At 52.5% G+C, this 18,098-nt stretch overlaps 6 protein-coding genes across 6 annotated transcripts; 4 read left to right on the forward strand and 2 right to left on the reverse strand.

Annotated features, from left to right (window-relative positions):
- Positions 1–72: 72 nt before the first annotated feature.
- On the forward strand, positions 73–279 carry RHO25_012918 (uncharacterized protein; the record flags this gene model as incomplete). The annotated part of the gene is made up of 1 exon (XM_065603610.1): positions 73–279. The coding sequence occupies one exon, from the start codon at positions 73–75 to the stop codon at positions 277–279; it is 207 nt and encodes a 68-aa protein (XP_065459682.1).
- Positions 280–4,182: 3,903 nt separating this feature from the next.
- On the forward strand, positions 4,183–6,291 carry RHO25_012919 (uncharacterized protein; the record flags this gene model as incomplete). The annotated part of the gene is made up of 3 exons (XM_023604205.2): positions 4,183–4,920; positions 4,985–5,015; positions 5,072–6,291. The coding sequence occupies 3 exons, from the start codon at positions 4,183–4,185 to the stop codon at positions 6,289–6,291; spliced, it is 1,989 nt and encodes a 662-aa protein (XP_023450157.2).
- A 1,048-nt stretch (positions 6,292–7,339) lies between these two features.
- On the forward strand, positions 7,340–8,863 carry RHO25_012920 (uncharacterized protein; the record flags this gene model as incomplete). The annotated part of the gene is made up of 1 exon (XM_023604206.2): positions 7,340–8,863. The coding sequence occupies one exon, from the start codon at positions 7,340–7,342 to the stop codon at positions 8,861–8,863; it is 1,524 nt and encodes a 507-aa protein (XP_023449990.1).
- A 1,170-nt stretch (positions 8,864–10,033) lies between these two features.
- Positions 10,034–11,533, forward strand: RHO25_012921 (uncharacterized protein; the record flags this gene model as incomplete). The annotated part of the gene is made up of 1 exon (XM_023604207.2): positions 10,034–11,533. One exon carries the CDS (start codon positions 10,034–10,036, stop codon positions 11,531–11,533), a length of 1,500 nt encoding a protein of 499 aa, XP_023449989.2.
- Positions 11,534–12,724: 1,191 nt separating this feature from the next.
- On the reverse strand, positions 12,725–14,254 carry RHO25_012922 (uncharacterized protein; the record flags this gene model as incomplete). The annotated part of the gene is made up of 1 exon (XM_023604208.1): positions 12,725–14,254. The coding sequence occupies one exon, from the start codon at positions 14,252–14,254 to the stop codon at positions 12,725–12,727; it is 1,530 nt and encodes a 509-aa protein (XP_023449988.1).
- A 349-nt stretch (positions 14,255–14,603) lies between these two features.
- On the reverse strand, positions 14,604–16,510 carry RHO25_012923 (uncharacterized protein; the record flags this gene model as incomplete). The annotated part of the gene is made up of 2 exons (XM_023604209.2): positions 14,604–16,268; positions 16,337–16,510. The coding sequence occupies 2 exons, from the start codon at positions 16,508–16,510 to the stop codon at positions 14,604–14,606; spliced, it is 1,839 nt and encodes a 612-aa protein (XP_023450152.1).
- Between the last annotated feature and the right edge of the window lie 1,588 nt (positions 16,511–18,098).

Here is an 18,098-nt window from a genome sequence, read left to right on the forward strand (position 1 = left end):
AAGTAGCGCTCGGACTCTGAGAAGGTCTGGAAGCCCGAGGACTACTAAGTGTACAAGTACGTGAACGATCTGATGACAGCGAAGGGCAAGGAGGTGAAGGTAGAGCTCTGGCAATTACCGCCACCTCCCAAGAGCAAGAACAAGGAGGATCCTGAGTTCGATAAAGCGTTGGCTGTTCCTGAAGCTCGTATCTCCGCTTTGTGTGGCATTGCTAAGGCGCTTTGTCTCGACACGCGAGGCAGCTACGGAATCAAGTTTGCGAGAGATTCCGCGAAGTGAGCTTATTCCACAGATTCCATGTTGCTGTCCGCAACGCATCAGGCACCCAATTCCTTTGCAACATGCTCCAGCTGTGAGGCACCTAATATCAGAACGGTCGAGGTTACGGCCTGACGGAGCACTGGAGACATGTAGCGAGCCTCTGGTATCTCTGCAGTTCTGACTCTGTCAAAGCCATTGAGTGTCAAACTGATGTGGGAATGCAGCCAAATCAACAACCGGAGAAAGACAGCGAGGCTCTAGTGTCTCTGCAACATGACCCAGCTGTGAGGTACCCAATATCAGAATGGTGCAGAGATGTGGCCTGATAGAGCACTGGAGGCACGCGGCGGGCCTCTGGTATCTCTGCAATCTTGACTCTGTCAAAGCCATTTAGTGTCCAGTCGATGCAGAAATGCAGCCAAGCAAACCGCCGGAGAAAGATAGCATGCCCCTAATATCTCTGTAATTGTGACCCCGTCAAAGCCAACTATGATGAAATTAGTCCGGATATGCGGCCAAATCAAGCACTGGAGCCACGCAACGAGCGTCTAGTATCCCCGCCGTTCCGAGTCTGTCAGAGCCATCTAATGACGAATTGATGCGGGAATTCAGCAAGACAAACCACTGGAGAAAGACAGCAGGCCTGTAGTATTTCTGGCAAGAGTGATGCGTTGCCACATTGTTCATAAATACAGTTCTCCGCACAATTAGAGCCATTGGAGCTTTCAAGATTGGCTACGATCGAAATCGAGCCGTGACAAGCCCTCTTGGATGCGGTGAGTGATCGAGAGAAAGAGGACATGGCTCCAGAACCACAAGACTTTCTCTGCTTCTGAGCTTAGTGAAGAGGCGCAGTAGCTCAACAGCAGAGTGTCTGAGATATTAGTGCATGTGTATTTCTGGTAGCCGACTTGTCGCCACCAAACATAGCGTGCTCTGTAGGATTGGAGGGTTCGAAGCTGCCGAGGCGAGCTACGGCCAAGAAGTCATATCCAGGAAATTTCCAGAGTCCAATGTCCGTTGTTTAAGTCATCGCGGCAAACTGGCTCTGTCTCCGGTAAGTCAAAACATTCTCTGCTGGTGAGTCTAGAGAAGAGGCAGGATAGCGTAGGAAAGTATTGTCGGAGTCGCCGATTCATGCGTAAGTAGAGCATTCGAGATGTCTTGAATGAGATCGACCAGATGCCAGTTCCCATGCCTCGGTGAGGGACCGAGACATGGGCACATACAGAGCTGGGGACTGCAGATCGCATTCGTGTCGCGGCACAGCTCTTTCGTAGCACGAAATAGTGCAATGTGTTCTCCTGCCGTGCATGGAACAATAGTACAGTACGAACCAAAGCTCCATGGCTTCCACGCGACAACTCTGTCGGAGGAGTCCAATTCAGCATTCGAGTTAAGCACGGCACGTTGGCACTAAGAAATTGATCACTTCGGTCCCGTCGCATTAAGATCTAATCTACGGGCCTGCGAAAAGCTACCGCTGCAAGGCACAAGACGTTCCAGGATCTGCTAGCTAAATAGAGAAATTTCCTAAAACTTTTCAACCACACAACCGGCAATCTGGACAGCTGAAACTTGCCCAGAATCGATTCGAAACCTCAATCTGTGGTTCGTCAGAATAACCAATAAAGTGAGATGTCAGCCAACTTTGTGAATATCACGAAGGGCTGCTGCATCTTGTACGGTCATGCGGAAATAAAGACCCCAAAAACGCAAGCAGGGCAGGGTCGGATGCATATCGAATCATATCAACAACGACGCATTCTGCAAGGAGCGCGAGGCCGACCGTCTTCAGGGCTGCCGCACGTCTCTCCGAGAAACTGACATTGGCGGATCTTTTCGGTGTCCCGGGGTCGTTCGACCCAACCAATGGTCGGAGTCTATTGACAAGATGCGGCCAAAGTCGTTGCGATGAAACTTTTCAAAGCTGTGGAACAACGTCGACCCCATCGGTTCTATGAGCATTCCACGTTTCCGAAAACGGGAAAGAGGCAAGTGGAGTTTCAGAGAAGTTCTGTTCCAGGGTTGACGAGACATTGAAGAGGCAATCGGCATGATGCAGGAGATGATCACCACGGTCGAGCTCAAATTCAGACGGGCAATGAGAACGATGGCATAAGATGGCGGCAACCTCGTGGCGGAAGATGGAAAGTGGCTTGATATGACAATCTTCATATATTTAGCTGTAGGATCTTGTCGCTGATCTTCGCAACACTGTACATTTCTACCAGCTTCTCTTCTTCCTCCTGCACGACCTTGACCGTCCATCCCTTCCTACCTCCTACTAGCTGTATAACCCCACTTCGCCATTCTCTTCTCTCCCTTCTCCTGACCCTCAGCAGTGTGGTGCTCACGCATGGCAGCCTTGCCTATTTTCGGTTTTTCGGTACAGGCACAAGCCACGGCGCAGATGATCCCGACTGCAGTTCAAATCTCGGTTGTCGCTGGTGCGTGACGCGTTTGAAGAAGTCGCGGTGACTTGACGCGTTGGAGGATGTCGCGATTGCGACTTTGCAGAACTACCAGTAAAGGCGTCCGCGGTTGGTCGTGTATGTGTCGACTGCGGTCGCATACATTTTCGGGAGATGGGCGCAAAGCCGGGTGTGGTGAGAAAAGACGCTCCTACATATATGTCCGTGACCAGAAAGAGCATTTGTGAACAGCTGGGATGGTATGAAATACGGCGCGTCCGCGTGTGGATTCGCGCTAACTAGCGGAGACAGTCGGCGCCCGACCTCCGTGCGGGGGAACGACGGACTTCAGTCCGTGAGATCAGCTCTGCAATTGCAAGATTGCATTCTGCCTCACCAGATCAAACATTTGCCCGAGATTGAATCTGCGATTCCGCAGTGCATCCTCCCTCGGTCCAGATCCCGCACGTTTCAGGCCTCGGTCGATGATATCCTGTCCACAATGGCATCCCCTCTGCCTGAGCATGCACGAGTGCGAGAAGGATGAGTTATGGTGCAGTCCAAGCCATATGAGTTCAGCCTGAACTTCGACTCCGTTCGGAGCAAGCTTTCCTTGCGGCCATGGCTCAGGGCAATATCCAAGACCCACTTCTGGCCAGATCCAGCCTCTGAAGCTGGGCAGGCTGGAAATTGTTTTGGGCATATACTCTTACAGGTCCAAATTTGGCACCTCAACATATTCAGGGACCAAACACAAGTGAGCCATGGCGGCTTTGCTCTCGACTGGACGCCAGGCAGTCAAATCCACTCTGCGGATTCATTGACGAGTCCCATACAGCCCATTGATTCGCATTGTCTGAAATGCCAACGGCTACTGGAGGCTGATTTTCAGTCCTTTTGCATCATTTGAACCTTTGATCTCTGCTCCGGAAGCGATGCACCAAGCGACTTGTCTTCAAGGTCCGAGGCTGCAATCGACACTTCTGAGGCTGCATATTGGCATATGGTCGGTCCCTCCAGCCCAAGAGAGCACAGGAGCCTCGCAATGCACAATGGCGGGGACTCCACAATTCGGCTGCGGAGCGTCCATCCCCCGCTCACTTGCAGCCAATCGTGTCGACCACCATCCCAGTAAGTCGGTGCTCGGTCAGCTCTTACACCGACCTCTGGCGCTCCTTTGCGGGGAAAGGACAAACTTTCTCTCAGTGAATCGGCATCAGACCTCACGAGAAGCCAAAATTTTCCTTTGGCAAAGTCCATCTCTCTGGAAGAAGACTGCGCTGCCGCAACGTACGTGTCTGCGGGCCGTGTACCACCCCTTTCAAGCCTCGGCTGGCTGGAGAATGTACGAGTGCGAGGAGGATGGCGGCAGCCATGGAGGATTCTGAACCATCACAATTCATCCGGATCTGCTGTTTAAAGACACGATCAACACCCATAACTCTCAAGGCGTCGACTATGCTGAAGGCTTGAAATTTCACATCCATCTTTGTTCAACTCAAGCGCGATGAGAATCCACAACGCGGTAGCATTTCTATCCTTGGGCGTTGCTGGACGTGCTGTCGGCCAATCACCCGCGAGTGTGGTTCATCCAGGCGATTCACCAGAGACTGGCACCTGTACTGAACATGGCGCTATCCTATGCAATGGTGATCGCTATTTTGGACAGTGTGACTGGGGAAAGATTGTCTGGAAGCCTACTTCCGAAAGTGTTTGTTGCCGGAACGGAGAGATGAACTTCTGCGACGATAACCAGTCGACTGCTCCATCTTTGACACCGTCCTCGCCTTCCGTTAATTCATGCTACAATGGGGGAGGTCCAACCGCCACGATCAGCGCCGGGGTGGTCCATGATACAACCACGTTATTGCCTGCAGCAACTGCCACAGTCAACAAATACCTGGGAATACCCTTCGCTCAAAGTCCGCCTCAGAGATTCGCCCCTCCAGCACCGGTGCAAGCAGCAGGACAGACGATCAATGCAACGGCATTCAAGCCAGCATGTATTCAGCAATTTGCATACCCTGAGCTGGTGGCGCAATTCACGAAGCTCATCTTCAACAACCCCGCTCCAGAAGAGTCAGAGGACTGCCTCTATCTGAACGTCTATGCACCGAGCACACCAGCGCCTTGCGATGGTCGGCCAGTGCTTGTCTGGATCTACGGAGGATCGCTACAGTTTGGTAATGCGGGCCAAGAGTTCTACGATGGCAGCTCATTTGCTGCATACGAGGATGTTATTGTTGTGAGTGGCCTTTCACAGAAACGACGCAGAATTCATTCGCTAATACGATGACTCCCCTCGTCAGGTCACTTTCAATTACCGCACCAATGTCTTTGGTACGTATACAGAACGAGATCACCCGCAATACACTTTGCTAAGAATTAATTACCAGGCTTTGCAAGCTCTCCTGAACTCCCCATCACTGAGCGAAACCTCGGTTTCCTAGACCAGAGAGCTGCTCTAGATTGGGTTCAGCGCGAGATTCACAACTTTGGAGGCTCGCCTGATAAAGTGACGATCTTTGGCGAATCTGCCGGGTCACGATCTGTGGATGCCCTTTTGACATCGTATAACAAGGAAGATAAGGTGCCCTTCAGAGGCGCCATACTCCAGAGTGGGCAGTCGACATACAGAGCCCAACCGCAAACGAGCACATACCAGCAGTGGGACCAGCTGGCAGCAGCACTCAACTGCTCAACCACGCACAGCAGCAATTTGACATGCATCCGTGCAGCGAATGCTACGACAATCAAGACAGTCATCGAACAACAAATTCTGAGGTTCAATCCGACGTTGGATAACACAACCTTGTACGCCAATGCCGCGCAGAGACGTGCAGATGGACTCATCCCCAAGATTCCCGTCATGGGAGGCACGAACTCGCAAGAAGGCCGCGTTTTCAACATTGCTCAAACATCCCCGACAGCATTTCTCAACCAGATCACCGGTAACACCAGCTCTCTGATCAACACAATCACTGCTGCATATCCTCTCGACGCTCTCGATTCCGGTCCCACTGGATACGACCAACTGTCACAGATCTACACCGAATACGTCTTCCAATGCACCGCAGGCTCGTGGGCCAACGCCTCGGCTGCCGCAGGCATTCCTACCTGGCAATACTGCTTCAATGCTTCGTTCTCGAATACCCAGCCGGTTCCAGGTTTCCAAGCCCTTGGCGCTTTTCACTCGAGTGAAATCCCATTGGTCTTCGGTACATATCCGCAAATCAACACGACTGTACAACAGTATGCACTATCGAAAACGATGCAAAGTGCTTGGGCACGTTTTGCGAAGAATCCTGCTGGAGGACCGGGATGGAATGCGGTCGGGACTGGTTCTCCTGCGCAAGTATTGGGTGCAGCGAGAGGTGTTGGAGCGGAGGGAGCTATCAATGTGGATGGTGGATTGATGCTTGGAACCAATCAGACTTCCAAGGGCAATTTGAATATGGCGGTGTTTGGAAATAGAGGTGATGTTTTGAGCTCTGGAGTCACTGTCATTGATTCAGAAGAGGTCAATTATCGCTGTGGACTTTTTGCGCCTTTCTACAGCAGGATTGCGGCTTTGGATCAGGCTACGGCGGCTGCGGTTGATGAAGACGCACAATAGTATGAGGGCAACGAGCCCTTCACGAGCATTGCTCATTCTGCTGCAAAATTGTTCTCATCATGAATTGTCGAAGCACGAGGTTTCCTGAAGACAACACGTGTACGCACAACAAAGACCAAACGATTCGTTCACCATGGCTTCAAGCCGTGTCGTGTGCAGCGTCAAAATATGGCGATCGCTCGGCTGAGAACACGGCGCCAGAAATCTGTCTCGCAATTATATCAACGAGCAGAGGCCTTCCGCCGTGTTCAGAGGCAAGTCGCAATTGCAGCCGTGTTACTCGAAGAGGTCTGAGGCACTTTTCTCTTCACATCCAACATCATGAGCTAGGAAGCTTCGATTTCACCAGAGCAAGATATGCATGCTGGCGATTGATTTGAGGTGTTCTCAGTCATCATAGGCTATCTCTGGAATTTATGCATTTGACAAAGTCGTTTCTGTTACGACGGATTCCAGAGATCATCGATCGAAGGGGGAGGAGTTGGAGCAGCATCTCGCAGATCCTAAGATTACTCTTTGTCGAAGCAGACTGGACACTGCGTATCACATATTTGTATTGTGTGTACCATCACAATGCGCTGCCAATGGGGGATCTTAGCTGCCACATGAGAACAGTACCACTTGACAGAGTGATTACCCAGTCGGCACTGTGACCCATGTTTGCACGTCGATCGTCGGCGGGTGGCGCGCCGGGGCGCACGAGCTTCCACCGCAGCACGTTGTCTCGGCGGTCTAGAAGTGGCATAGCAGATAGACTTTCTAAGCGTCAGCAAGACCGCACTGACCATGCGCCACTATCCACACTTTCATCTCAAGCAGCCAGAATAGACTTTGGGGGTCTGAGGTGCAGGTCCGTGGATTGGCGAACCCTCGCCTCCCTAGCCTGGAGTCTTGCAGCTCAAGGAAGTACCGCAACGTGCAGGCCGAGATTATCGTGATTGGAATACCGCTCAGTGGTCACAGTCGTCTCTTCGAACGTAGCCGCTTGTGTGGTTGCGCGAAGCTGTATGGCCTTGACCGGCATCCATCACCTATCACCGCCAACATTATGGCTGCCTCTACAGCAGTCTCCATGACCGGAACTGGACTTCACAAGCTAAGACGCACCCTCGGAGTCCTTCTCTCAGGCGTGGCAAGAGCTTTCCCTCGATCTCTGCGGCCAACACATAACAAAGAAGCTCACGAACTCCATTCAACTGCCTACTTGGACGCCCTTCGAGGATACGCTGCTTGGGTAGTGTACAACAGCCACACAGTATCCTCGGGATGGCGATCCGAAGGGAGAGCTTTCATGCAATTGGCCATTTTCCAGGTCCTTTACAAAGGTCACCCTATGGTCCACGTCTTCTTCGTCATCTCTGGTTTCGCCTTGAGCTATACGATGCTGCGTAACATGCACCGAAATCAACCTGACAAGATACTCGACTCTCTTGCTTCTTCCATCGTCCGTCGCCATGTCCGGCTGTATCTTCCCACCATCTTTGCCACCTTCATTGCGATGGTATGCTTCTCAACCGGCATCGCGAAGAAAACTGAAGCGCCGGGTGTGTTGGAATCGACATATCTCGGGAACCTCTGGCACTGGATCTGCGAGACCATGCGATTAATCGACCCGTTTCCCCATGTCACGACCCATTGGAAAGTTGAGGCACAAGGCGGACACTATCTTCCTCAGCTATGGACCATTCCTGTCGAATTTCGAGGCAGCATGTTCTTATTCCTCTTTTGTGCGGCAGTTTGCAAAATGAATGCACGGAAGCGGGGGTATGTGACACTGGCGACAAGCGTGGCATGCTTTTGGTATCAGACTGCTTACGCTGGACTGTTCTTATTCGGCATGTGGCTGGCAGACCGTCAACTGGGTCGGGCGGAACACGAGCAGGCCAAGTTGACAACTTTGACAACGTGTGTACCGGATGCAGACGACTCTGCTTTTTCTAGAAAGCTTGAACATGATTTGTCTGAGGTCGAGGAAGCTGGGATCCAGGTCGTCACGGGAGAATCGAAGTGGTCTGACTGGACTCACTTTCTCCGAAATGAAGGGAGGAACCCCTCGGCTCTGCCGACAAAATTCAAGTTTCTTCGGCAATTGCCTTACATGATTCTGGCCTACCTTGGTATTATTTTCCTGGCTGCTCCTGACATCATCACCACGGACATGCGGTTTCCATACAACATTGGAGCTATGCTCATGCCACCCACATACAAAGATTCATGGGCGGCCAAGAACGATTGGCCACAGGCTATTGGGGCACTGTTCTTGTGCTATGCCTTGGAGCATTCATCGCTGCTCCGGCGACCGCTCGAGACGCCGTTCTCTCAATTCATTGGGGAACTCTCCTTTGGCATATATGCAATGCACAATACTGTGCGGTGGATCGTCTGGGAGCAGTATTTTGAGCCATGGACAGTGAGAACCTTTGGCGAGACACGTAGAGACATTTGGCTCATTCTACCCGGCTACTTTGCTATGACATTCCTCGTCATTTGGGCAGCAGAGGGCTTCCGAAGAGTCGATATGAGGTGCGTTGATCTGGCAAGACGGATGAAAGATCATCTTTTTGCAGACTAGTAAGCGGTGGAACACCAGCAACACGTTAGGTAGAAGACCATAGATCCCGACCACGATGGTTCTCCATGCATGGGTTTTGCTGTGATCCAGTTCATTGAAACGAGACCAATGGGCGGTTGAATGAGTCGCAATATCACAGGCAGTGATCGCACCTACCAGAACAGTGTTTTGACGACCTGCACCACGGCAGTCGTAGTCGGTATGCTGCAACGTTCTAGAGCCCTTAGACTTGATCATGACGCTTGCATCAACATCTCGCAAGACGCGACACAGATTGATGATGAGAAACACAATCTGGTGTGTTGTGTGCAGAGCAACGGAGGATGGAGAGTTGCTATTGGGCCCGTGACTGTTTACTATTGGGCCCGTGACTTCTTTAGGGTAGGGTAAGACTCGCGACAATTACACGCCTGTCCGACACCTCGTCCGAACGACACTGCCGCCTCTCTCGCGCGCGCCTTACGGCGCTTTGCGCTCGTTCGTTGCCTAAAAGAAATAATACTATCTTTTTAAGGGGCATATGCCTCACGCGCTCGGGTAATGTACGTCGTCGCTATTGCTCGCAAGCTCGCAGCTCCGAGTACTCACTTCGCTCGCAAGCTCGCCTCGCTTGTCTAATCATGGTTTGGAGTCCGTGCGACAGTGAGGGTTACGCTGGATATCGAAGTCACGGGCCCGATAGCAACTCTCCGGAGGATGGACGCCTGCACTGCAGAGTGGCTGAACTAGTGTGAACTCAGTGTCCCATCCGACCACGGAAAGGGAATAGTGGGTCAGTGGATCTGGCGCGCCGGTAATGGTTCCAGAACGAACGTGGCAGCCTTCGCACCTTCGCAGCTACTGCGAAGCTCCAGGGGCGGTAGAAGTCGCTAACGCATGTCGACAAGCAGGTAGACGACACAACTAGGTTTTTTCAGCAGCAACCAGGCCAACGTGCCGTCGACCTTTCGCCATCATCTTTCCTGACCATCCTATCCAGACGCCTGGCACGGCGACGCGAGCATGAGGATGGCGCGGGCGCCCATGCGCCGTTATTACTGCCCACTCGTGGCCGGATTTCTGGTATTCTGCGTTGTACAATTCTATCTTGTTGGATACCTGCGTCCGATGAGAAGTCAGCAGCAAGACGCACCAGCGAGCCACTCACCCGTGCAAATCATACCGTCAGAGATGGGGAACTTTACAGAGACTCGGGACTTTGGCGAGATGGCTCGCATGGTGAGCAAGTTGGCAGAGATTGCCGAGCAGAATATCAGCTCGACATCGGAGCTTTCAGCTGCATTGAGCACAGCGGTCACGAATTTGTTCTCCTTTTGGAGTTCGGAGAAGATTGAGTACTTTCCATGGCGAAAAGACCGGGATCCGCACGAAGATCAGTCTACTGGAATCGTTATTCCGGTTGGGAAGGATTATGTCTACATGGCTGCGATCACGATGGTAACCTTGCGAGAAATTCTTAACAGCACTTTACCGATCGAACTGGCCTATCTGGGAGAGGACGACCTACCACTCGAATGGCGAGAATACCTCTTTGATCTCGTAGATGGGGTCGATATCGAAGCTATAGATCTGACCAAATCCTTTGATCAGAAGCTCGTTGACCTGAAAGGTTACGATACGAAACCGTTTGCGATATTGGCGTCGAGGCACGCTCGTGTCATCCTACTTGACGCAGATGCCGTCTTTTACACCAAACCTGACGATGCTTTCGAGACTCATCCTTCCTTGAAAGAGTATGGCTCTCTGTACTTCCATGACCGCGCCAAGTATTGGGGAGACCCGAGACGCAAACCTGTGGAAGAACGCACCAAGTGGTTGACTGCACAATTATCCAAAGCAGGACGTGAGCCTTCGACATTCCTCACTCGGCAATCATTCTTGTGGGCGGGCGGATTTGTGACTGAGAGCCAAGATTCAGCCGTTGTCATGTTTGACAAGTCTCGGCCTCGCAATTACATGATGATGCTGTTCACCGCCTGGATGAATGCAGCGTCTGGCGGCAAACCAGAGATCTACAGCTATTTCCACGGGGACAAAGAGACCTACTGGGTTGCAGGGGAGCTCACTGGTATTCCCTTCCACTTCAATCCGTGGTCTTCGGGCAGGGCTGGCCGTGCTCCAGAAGAGCTGAGCTATTCGGCGGCCATCGATGCGGGCACACACATAGATTGTACTGAGCACATGGTACACTCAACTTGGGATGGCAAACAGCCTTGGCTCACCAATGGTGGTATACTTGGGAACGGGAAGGCGATCGAATCTGGCTTCGTCAACTGGACGCACTGGTACCTTGGAGAAACTATTCCCGATGCTCTCAGTCGTACTAAAGCAAAGCTCAACTTGCCACCCGACTTTGACTGGTCTACACATGCGGATGCTAAGGTCAAAGAAGAGTTTGCCAAAGAAGCCGTCGCTCACCAGCCCAAATGGGATACGTGCGACATGAATCACCCTGAGCGATGGAAACCATTGTCACAAGACTTCCGAGACACTTTGTCTGCCATAGTTGCGCGGGCAAAGCTTCTGGCTCAGGACTATCAGGCCCGCCGGGTCAAGATTGAGCGCAAGAAGAATGAGAGAAATGCTGCGAAGGACGACAAAGCTGCTGCCAATTCTAGACGGCGGAAGCGTGTCGAGCAAGAGGCCCAGAGGAATTGGGTGAGCGTCTGAGAGCATACGCAGTGCAGTCTGCTCGCAACCGATCACGAGCTATCCTCACCGTCCCTGATATGCAATCGGTGCCTGGTTTGATCCATCATTGCCTTCGTCGATTTATGATGACCAGTCATGACCTGAGTACGCTCGACTCTTCACCCCCCGATAACATATCCTCGCGGCGAAGATCTGGTTGTCGGCTTCGTGTGGCTCCTCCGGACAAGCTCGAAGTCTGGCTCTCACTCTGGAATTTGCCAAGGTATTGATCAGGGATAAGCTTCAGATGGTCGGACGACGCTAATGGTTTGTGGCGCCTCTAGATCAGCCACCATCCCATCCGGCCAGCCCTGTGGACATTGGCCTCAATTTAGGCGAGACTGCTTGGCGTGCTTGTCCGTTTACTGAGTTGGGAATGCGTTGCGGCTGGATTTTTGGCGAGACAGTGATCATCATGTTTGACTCGTGCATTTCATTGTGATGAACGTGTCGTTGTCCAGTATGCACTATGCAAGCGACCCGGGCATCGCCACGAGGCATTGTTCTGGATGGGTACTGGCCCTCATACGGTCACGTTGTTTGCTTTGTCTTGCTTGACGGAGCGATATCATGATGAGCAATTGTGGCAGAGTGGAAAGTGGACATGAGATTATGGGTCACTGGGGACTTCGAGCAGCACTTTTCAGTGTAGACATGTAATGTAGCTACGTGGGACAACGACAGGCCACTGGCGAAGTGAAAGAAGCGCTCGAATGGATGCTCGATTATCACGCTCTTCTAGACTCTAAAGCCGTGCAGCGGCTGTGTGTAAAGCCAACTTCTCAGATTGTATGTGCCAATGCAGGAGGTGTCATGAGACCTTCTCAAGCATGCCTGAATGTTCTTCCGCATCATGAATGCTCCAGGTATACCGTGATTCGTATAGGTCTCCTTCTCCTTGTGCATTGTTTGTTGAGTATAAGCTGGAAACTGCAACTCAAACAAGCGACATCAGTCATTCCAGAACCAGATCCATGGTTTTCGTGACCCGACCGTCGATGGGATTTCCAGATAGCCTCCAACAATGACACGGTCAATCTCTCGCAGTGTGCAGTCGCTCTACAGCAGATAATTCCCCAATGACTGGAGGGCAAGAGTAAGTTTCCGAGCGGGTTGGATCCAAGAGTCTTGTGTATATCGTGACACATTGCATTCTTTCGTTAGATGAGATCATGGTGTCTGATCAGGATGCTCTCGATACCACACGTCCGCCATGGCATGTGTATTGTTGATGTGTGACTCGATGCCACACTTCACAACATCATTTCCCACCGCTGCTCGATTGACCCTCTCCGAAACATTGACCGCCCCCACAGCCTGCCAATCCATATCCATAATGACTTTCGCCGCCTGGTTCGTTCTATCGTCCACAGAGAACGTAATCGTCAAAGCATTCCCGTCCAGTCTCGCAATACTATTCGGGATCAAAATTCTCCCCGCATGACAAGGATCCTTTTGCTGCTCCTCATTCAACACCGCAGCCCCAAAGTCGACAGCTCCCGACGCATACGCCACATGATACGTATCCCCAGCACTCACCAGAAACATAAACATCGGCCGATAAATCGGATTATTCCACCCACACTTCACATCAATATGCGTCCTCGGCAACCCGATCCAAACCCCCGGCCTCACACTCACAAAATTCGACCCTCCCTTCAAAGCATGCGCTTCCCCCACATGCTCCGTCAACAACCCGGGCTCCAAACCCTGCTGATGATACGCCACATCGCACTCCCCATTCTCCAACGAGCACCACAGAATCTGCAACGGAGACGGCATATACACAATCATAATATGCCGACTCGCGGTAACCCCTTCCCCATGGAAAAACGGCGCCCAATTTTTCTCTTTGTCCAACGGCTCCCTCCCTCGAATCTTCAACATTTTCAATTCCCTCGAAAAAGGCCGATAAGTATGCATCGCGCGCTTCCACTTGGATTCCTTGGAAATCATATTAAAAACAATCACGGGTTCCGCACCTTTCACTCCCTGTTCAATTGTAATCCTCGCATCCTCGGGTCCAAAAACTTTACCGCCTTTCTCGTAGTCTACAGGAATGTCCAAGATGTGCGGGAAAGAGAATTTTTGGCCATTGTGGGGCCAGGTCAGAGTTTGATGGAGTTCGTTGAAATTTTCATCGTAGAGTTGGGCGCGGATGAAACTGATTACGGGCCAGCTGATGACGCCGTCGTCGTAGAAGATTATGCGCGTGATGGAGAGGTAGACTTGATGGTCTGGGAGCCAGACGCTGGAGCCGGCCATGCGGGACCAGGTTTGAGAGATGGATTTTCGGTCTTCGCGGTAGACGACCATGGGGTGGGATGAGAGGGAGTTTGCGATTGCTTCTAAGTCGTCGGTGAGGTGGGTGCTATTTTGTACGGAGATTGTGGTGTTGTGGCGGAGGCTTTCGCAGGAGACGTTGATGGGGAGACCTTTGTTGACGAAGCCTGTGATTTCGATTTCTTGGAATGAAGAGTCTGGCTTCATGTATTGTTGTCGTTGATGACTGCTTCGATGCCATGGGGTGGGAATTGAGAAGATGATGTAGACCAAGACGAGGCAAGCAGCCAATTTGAGAGCTCTACGAAACCTGGAATTGTCGGGCCATGATGTGTGCATGGCTTCTCGGTTTCCCCAGCTTCGTACAGTGGTTTTCAAAGAGTGCGAGCCTGCAAAGGCAGACTTGACAGTGTCCATTCGCGGTGGCACAAATACTGTTGTCGTCGGAGTGCTGTGATCGGGACAGTTTCGCACCCTGTCTCACGAGATGCGGGCCTCAGCTAGTGCCCAAGACAGCATAGGGTGTGCTTGGTGCACGGGCCATCAGTCCCTTTGGCTCCCTCGCCCTCGACGTGGCAAGGAGAGCCGGTCTGGCCCAAGCCACAAAGTCGGCCGAACAGCAGCACGTTTTCTCAGCAGCATTTGCGAGCTTCACACGTCAGAGATCGCTCACGACCACTGATTGCTGTCAACATGGCCACCGATCCAAACTGTCTGCCTACCCATGCCAATACAGCCAAAAATTCGAATTCAACAAGTCTAAATGTTATCGCAAATCTGTGGTATCATTACTTTCGTTCACTCGATCGCTCCTCTCACCCTCGCTCTTGTTCTCCGTTTCTTTCTGCTTACTCTGTTTGTCTTTTCGCCGTAGCTTCCTTTCTTCCTCTTCTTTCCGCTTCTTCTCGTCTTCCTCTTTGCTCTTCCTTTCCTCCTCCTCTTTCCGCTTCCCCTCTTCCTCCTTCTGCCTCTTCTCCTCGTCTTCCTTCTTCCTCTTCTCTTTCTCGGCATCGTTTCTGATTTTCTGCGGGCTCAGAGTATACGCCTCTTCAGCACCCCTGATCGCCGATTCGAGGCAGCATCCAAGCACGTCGTAGCCGGGAACAGCTAGTGCCAAATTGTCGTTCTCCGAGGTGTCCTCCGTGTGAGGTGTAGATATTCCAGGCAAACTCTGCAGCAGAGAATGTACACCTCGTATCCTGACCACTTCCGTTGTGAAATCATCCACGCTCACAGAAAGCGTCATGGTATCGTCTGCGGCAGTTTTATCCCATTTGGCGATACTGTTCGCAATCAAGATTCGGCCTTCTGCACAAATGTCTGAAGAATTATGGATGACCGCAGTACCAAAATCCAAGGGACCAGAAAGATAGTCGAGGTGGAACTGATTGTCTGCAGTGGCAGACAAGACAGCGAGTTCCGGACGATACACCCCGTCATGGCAAGTTCCATCAACATGAGTCCTGGGGAATCCAACGAAAGATTGTTTCCCATCTGCGAGTGTTACTGCTTGAAAGTTTGTGCCACCTCGCAGGGATCCCCCGGTGTCGTTGTAGATTGTATTTTTGTGCTCTATCCTGTGCTCGTCCGGAATTTGCTGATGGTACACCTCGTCACACCAGCCATATTGGAGGCGGCATTTGACAATGGTGAGAGGCGCAAACAAGTACACAAAGTGTAGATAGCGATTTGGACCTGGAATTTTGCTCTCCTCCTTGTTCTGGCTTTTATAGAAGAAGGGCATCCAATTCTTTTCCACGCCACCAGGCTCTTTTCCACGCATGGCGAGTTCAGTGGCCTTGTTCGAGAAGGGGCGATAGACCCACATGCTCCGACGGCTCTTGTCAAGATCGCCGAGCATGTTGAACACGATGACAGGCTCGGCATCGGGATGATCCTCAATGATGATCCGTGGATCCTCGGGGCCGTAGAATCCACCACCGATGAAATATGGGATGGGTATGTCGAAGATTCTTGGAAAAACGATGCGCTCGTCTTGCCAGCGAATGACATATCCTTTGAGCTCCTTCCAGTGTCGGTCGTGAATCTGGCCTCGGACAAAACTAATTGCGGGCCAATGCCGGACGCCTTTGTTGTAGAAGAGCACGCGCGTGACTGTAAGATAGACTTGGTACTTTTCGAGCCACACGCTGGACTGAGCCATTCGCAGCCAAGTCTTGGAAACAAGATGTTCGAACGTGTGTTGCTTCTTTCCACCGCCATAGTCCACCATGGGGTGGTCGTCGAGACTTTTCGCGATCGCAACGAGATCGTCGTCGACGTGTAGGCTCTCCTGCACGCTGATTTCACCCCGATGCCGAATCTCGTCGCAAGTCTCATGTTTCTGCATGGCTCCCATGTTTACGAAGCCGCTTACATTGCTGGATGTGAACGCTGCCGATGATGGAAGGAGATCGTCGAGCGAAGGCACCTGCAAGAGTGTTAGCCTTCAAGCGCCTGAGGTTTGCGACAAGGATGCCTGCTCTTGGTTCCACGGACCTGAGATCTCCAATACGATGCGCAGCCAAAGGTGAGCAGTATCACACACACGGCTGTACGGACTATGCGTCGACGAGGGTTCCATAGCCGCCCGCTCAGCCGGTTGAGGACTCCTCGGACACTCGATGAAGGTGTAGGAGCATCGAGCATCTTCTCGTCATCCCATTGCTTCATGATGAGGCCAGATCACCCGCAGCGACGGCAGTCCCAGTGTGCTGTGTAGAGCATGTTCTGAGCAGAGCAAAAATATCTGTGCACCACAGCAAGCAGTGACGATTGAGGCTCGCGTCAAGCTCGCGCGCTTTGAGTTTCGTGGCGCGGATCTGGATTTCGGGGTCCCGACTGCTCAAGCGACAAGCACTTGATAGGGTTCGGAGACGAGCTGGTGCAGTAGCCCAGCGGTCTGGAAGCGTGGCTGACTTGGTGAGCTTGGCACAGAAATGCATCGATCTGCACCAGTCAGGACGTGTCTCCCCACCGTTTGCATGTGGCCAATCCGACTCAAGCCGAAGGGGTCGACACATCGCCGGTCGATGCTAATTTCGTGGCTGGCGTAAGTCGGGAGCGAAATACAGAACGAGACGCCTATCATACTCACTTCACTGGAACGTTGACCACCACGATCCGGTTCCGTATGTAGGAGGCTTCGAGATAAGAAGATAGCACCCGCCCTACTACGACAGCAGTCCAGTAGTAAGCTGATCGCACGTCATCTGCTGAGCCAACAATGGGGCGCCAGAGAACTTTCACTGCCGTTGGTGGTATCTTTCGCATTATGTCGCGTCATGTTGTCCCTCCGACTTGTCGCAGTTGCTATCGCGCCTCTCGTGAAGACGAGAGAGGGTCGTCGGAGTTGATTCCAGCCCAAGCTGTGCTGGCAGTGCGAAATCATCTGTGCCCCGAGTTGCACGTATAGGGATTGACGCCACTGCAATAATGCCAACAGCGGACTCTGACCTGCTCATCTCCATCACGCAGGAGGGCGGCAATGCACAGGATTCTGTTGAAAACTCTGCATGCATTTCCCTTCCTGGTCCAGTTCGGATTTCACATGCGGACTCTGTTGTTTGGGCGGCAAGTCATCGATCGCCTGAGGCAGAAGTTCGGTTGCTCTATGATTCCCCGCCCTCTGGTCCAGGAAATCGTGGTATGAGCACGCCGCATTGGCGTCATGGACGCGCAATGGAGGACCTTGGTGCGATGGAGGGTGTCTCTCATGCAATGCAATGCAGCTGAAGCTTCCATCCATCGCAGGCAGAAGCGAGGGCTGGAAGTACGGTAGCTGGGAGCGACGGAGAGTCCCACATCCGGTAGGGAGGACGACGGAGCGGGGAGGTGCCGGAGCTGTCGCTGTTGCTGTCGCTGTTGCTGTTGCTGTTGTTGCGTGCTGCAAGTGAAGGCGAAGGCGAAGGCTTGCTCGTGGCGCCCGCCGTGCTGCACTGGTGGCGTGAAGGGAACGCGCTGGAAGAACGCTGCGCAGGCTGGTGATTCGCCGCGGAGTGGAAGTCGGGAGGGCTCTTCACGAACCTTTTCGGCTAGCGGCGCAGCCCGATCGGGTAAAGCGAGTCTGCCAAGCCAGGCCCGGCGCTGCAGCAGGCGACAGAAAGCTGGACGGGCTTGCGACTCGGCAGCCACGTGGGTGATGAGAGCTCTGGACCTCACCTCACCAATGGACTCCCCGCTCCGCTTCTGCCACTCATTGCCCATTCGGGAAGAGAGAGGAGGAGCATGAGCTAGTCCACCGTTGACCTCGCTCGACCGA

Source organism: Cercospora beticola, chromosome 9 (genome assembly GCF_033473495.1).
Source record: "Cercospora beticola chromosome 9, complete sequence".
Lineage (NCBI taxonomy): Eukaryota > Fungi > Ascomycota > Dothideomycetes > Mycosphaerellales > Mycosphaerellaceae > Cercospora > Cercospora beticola.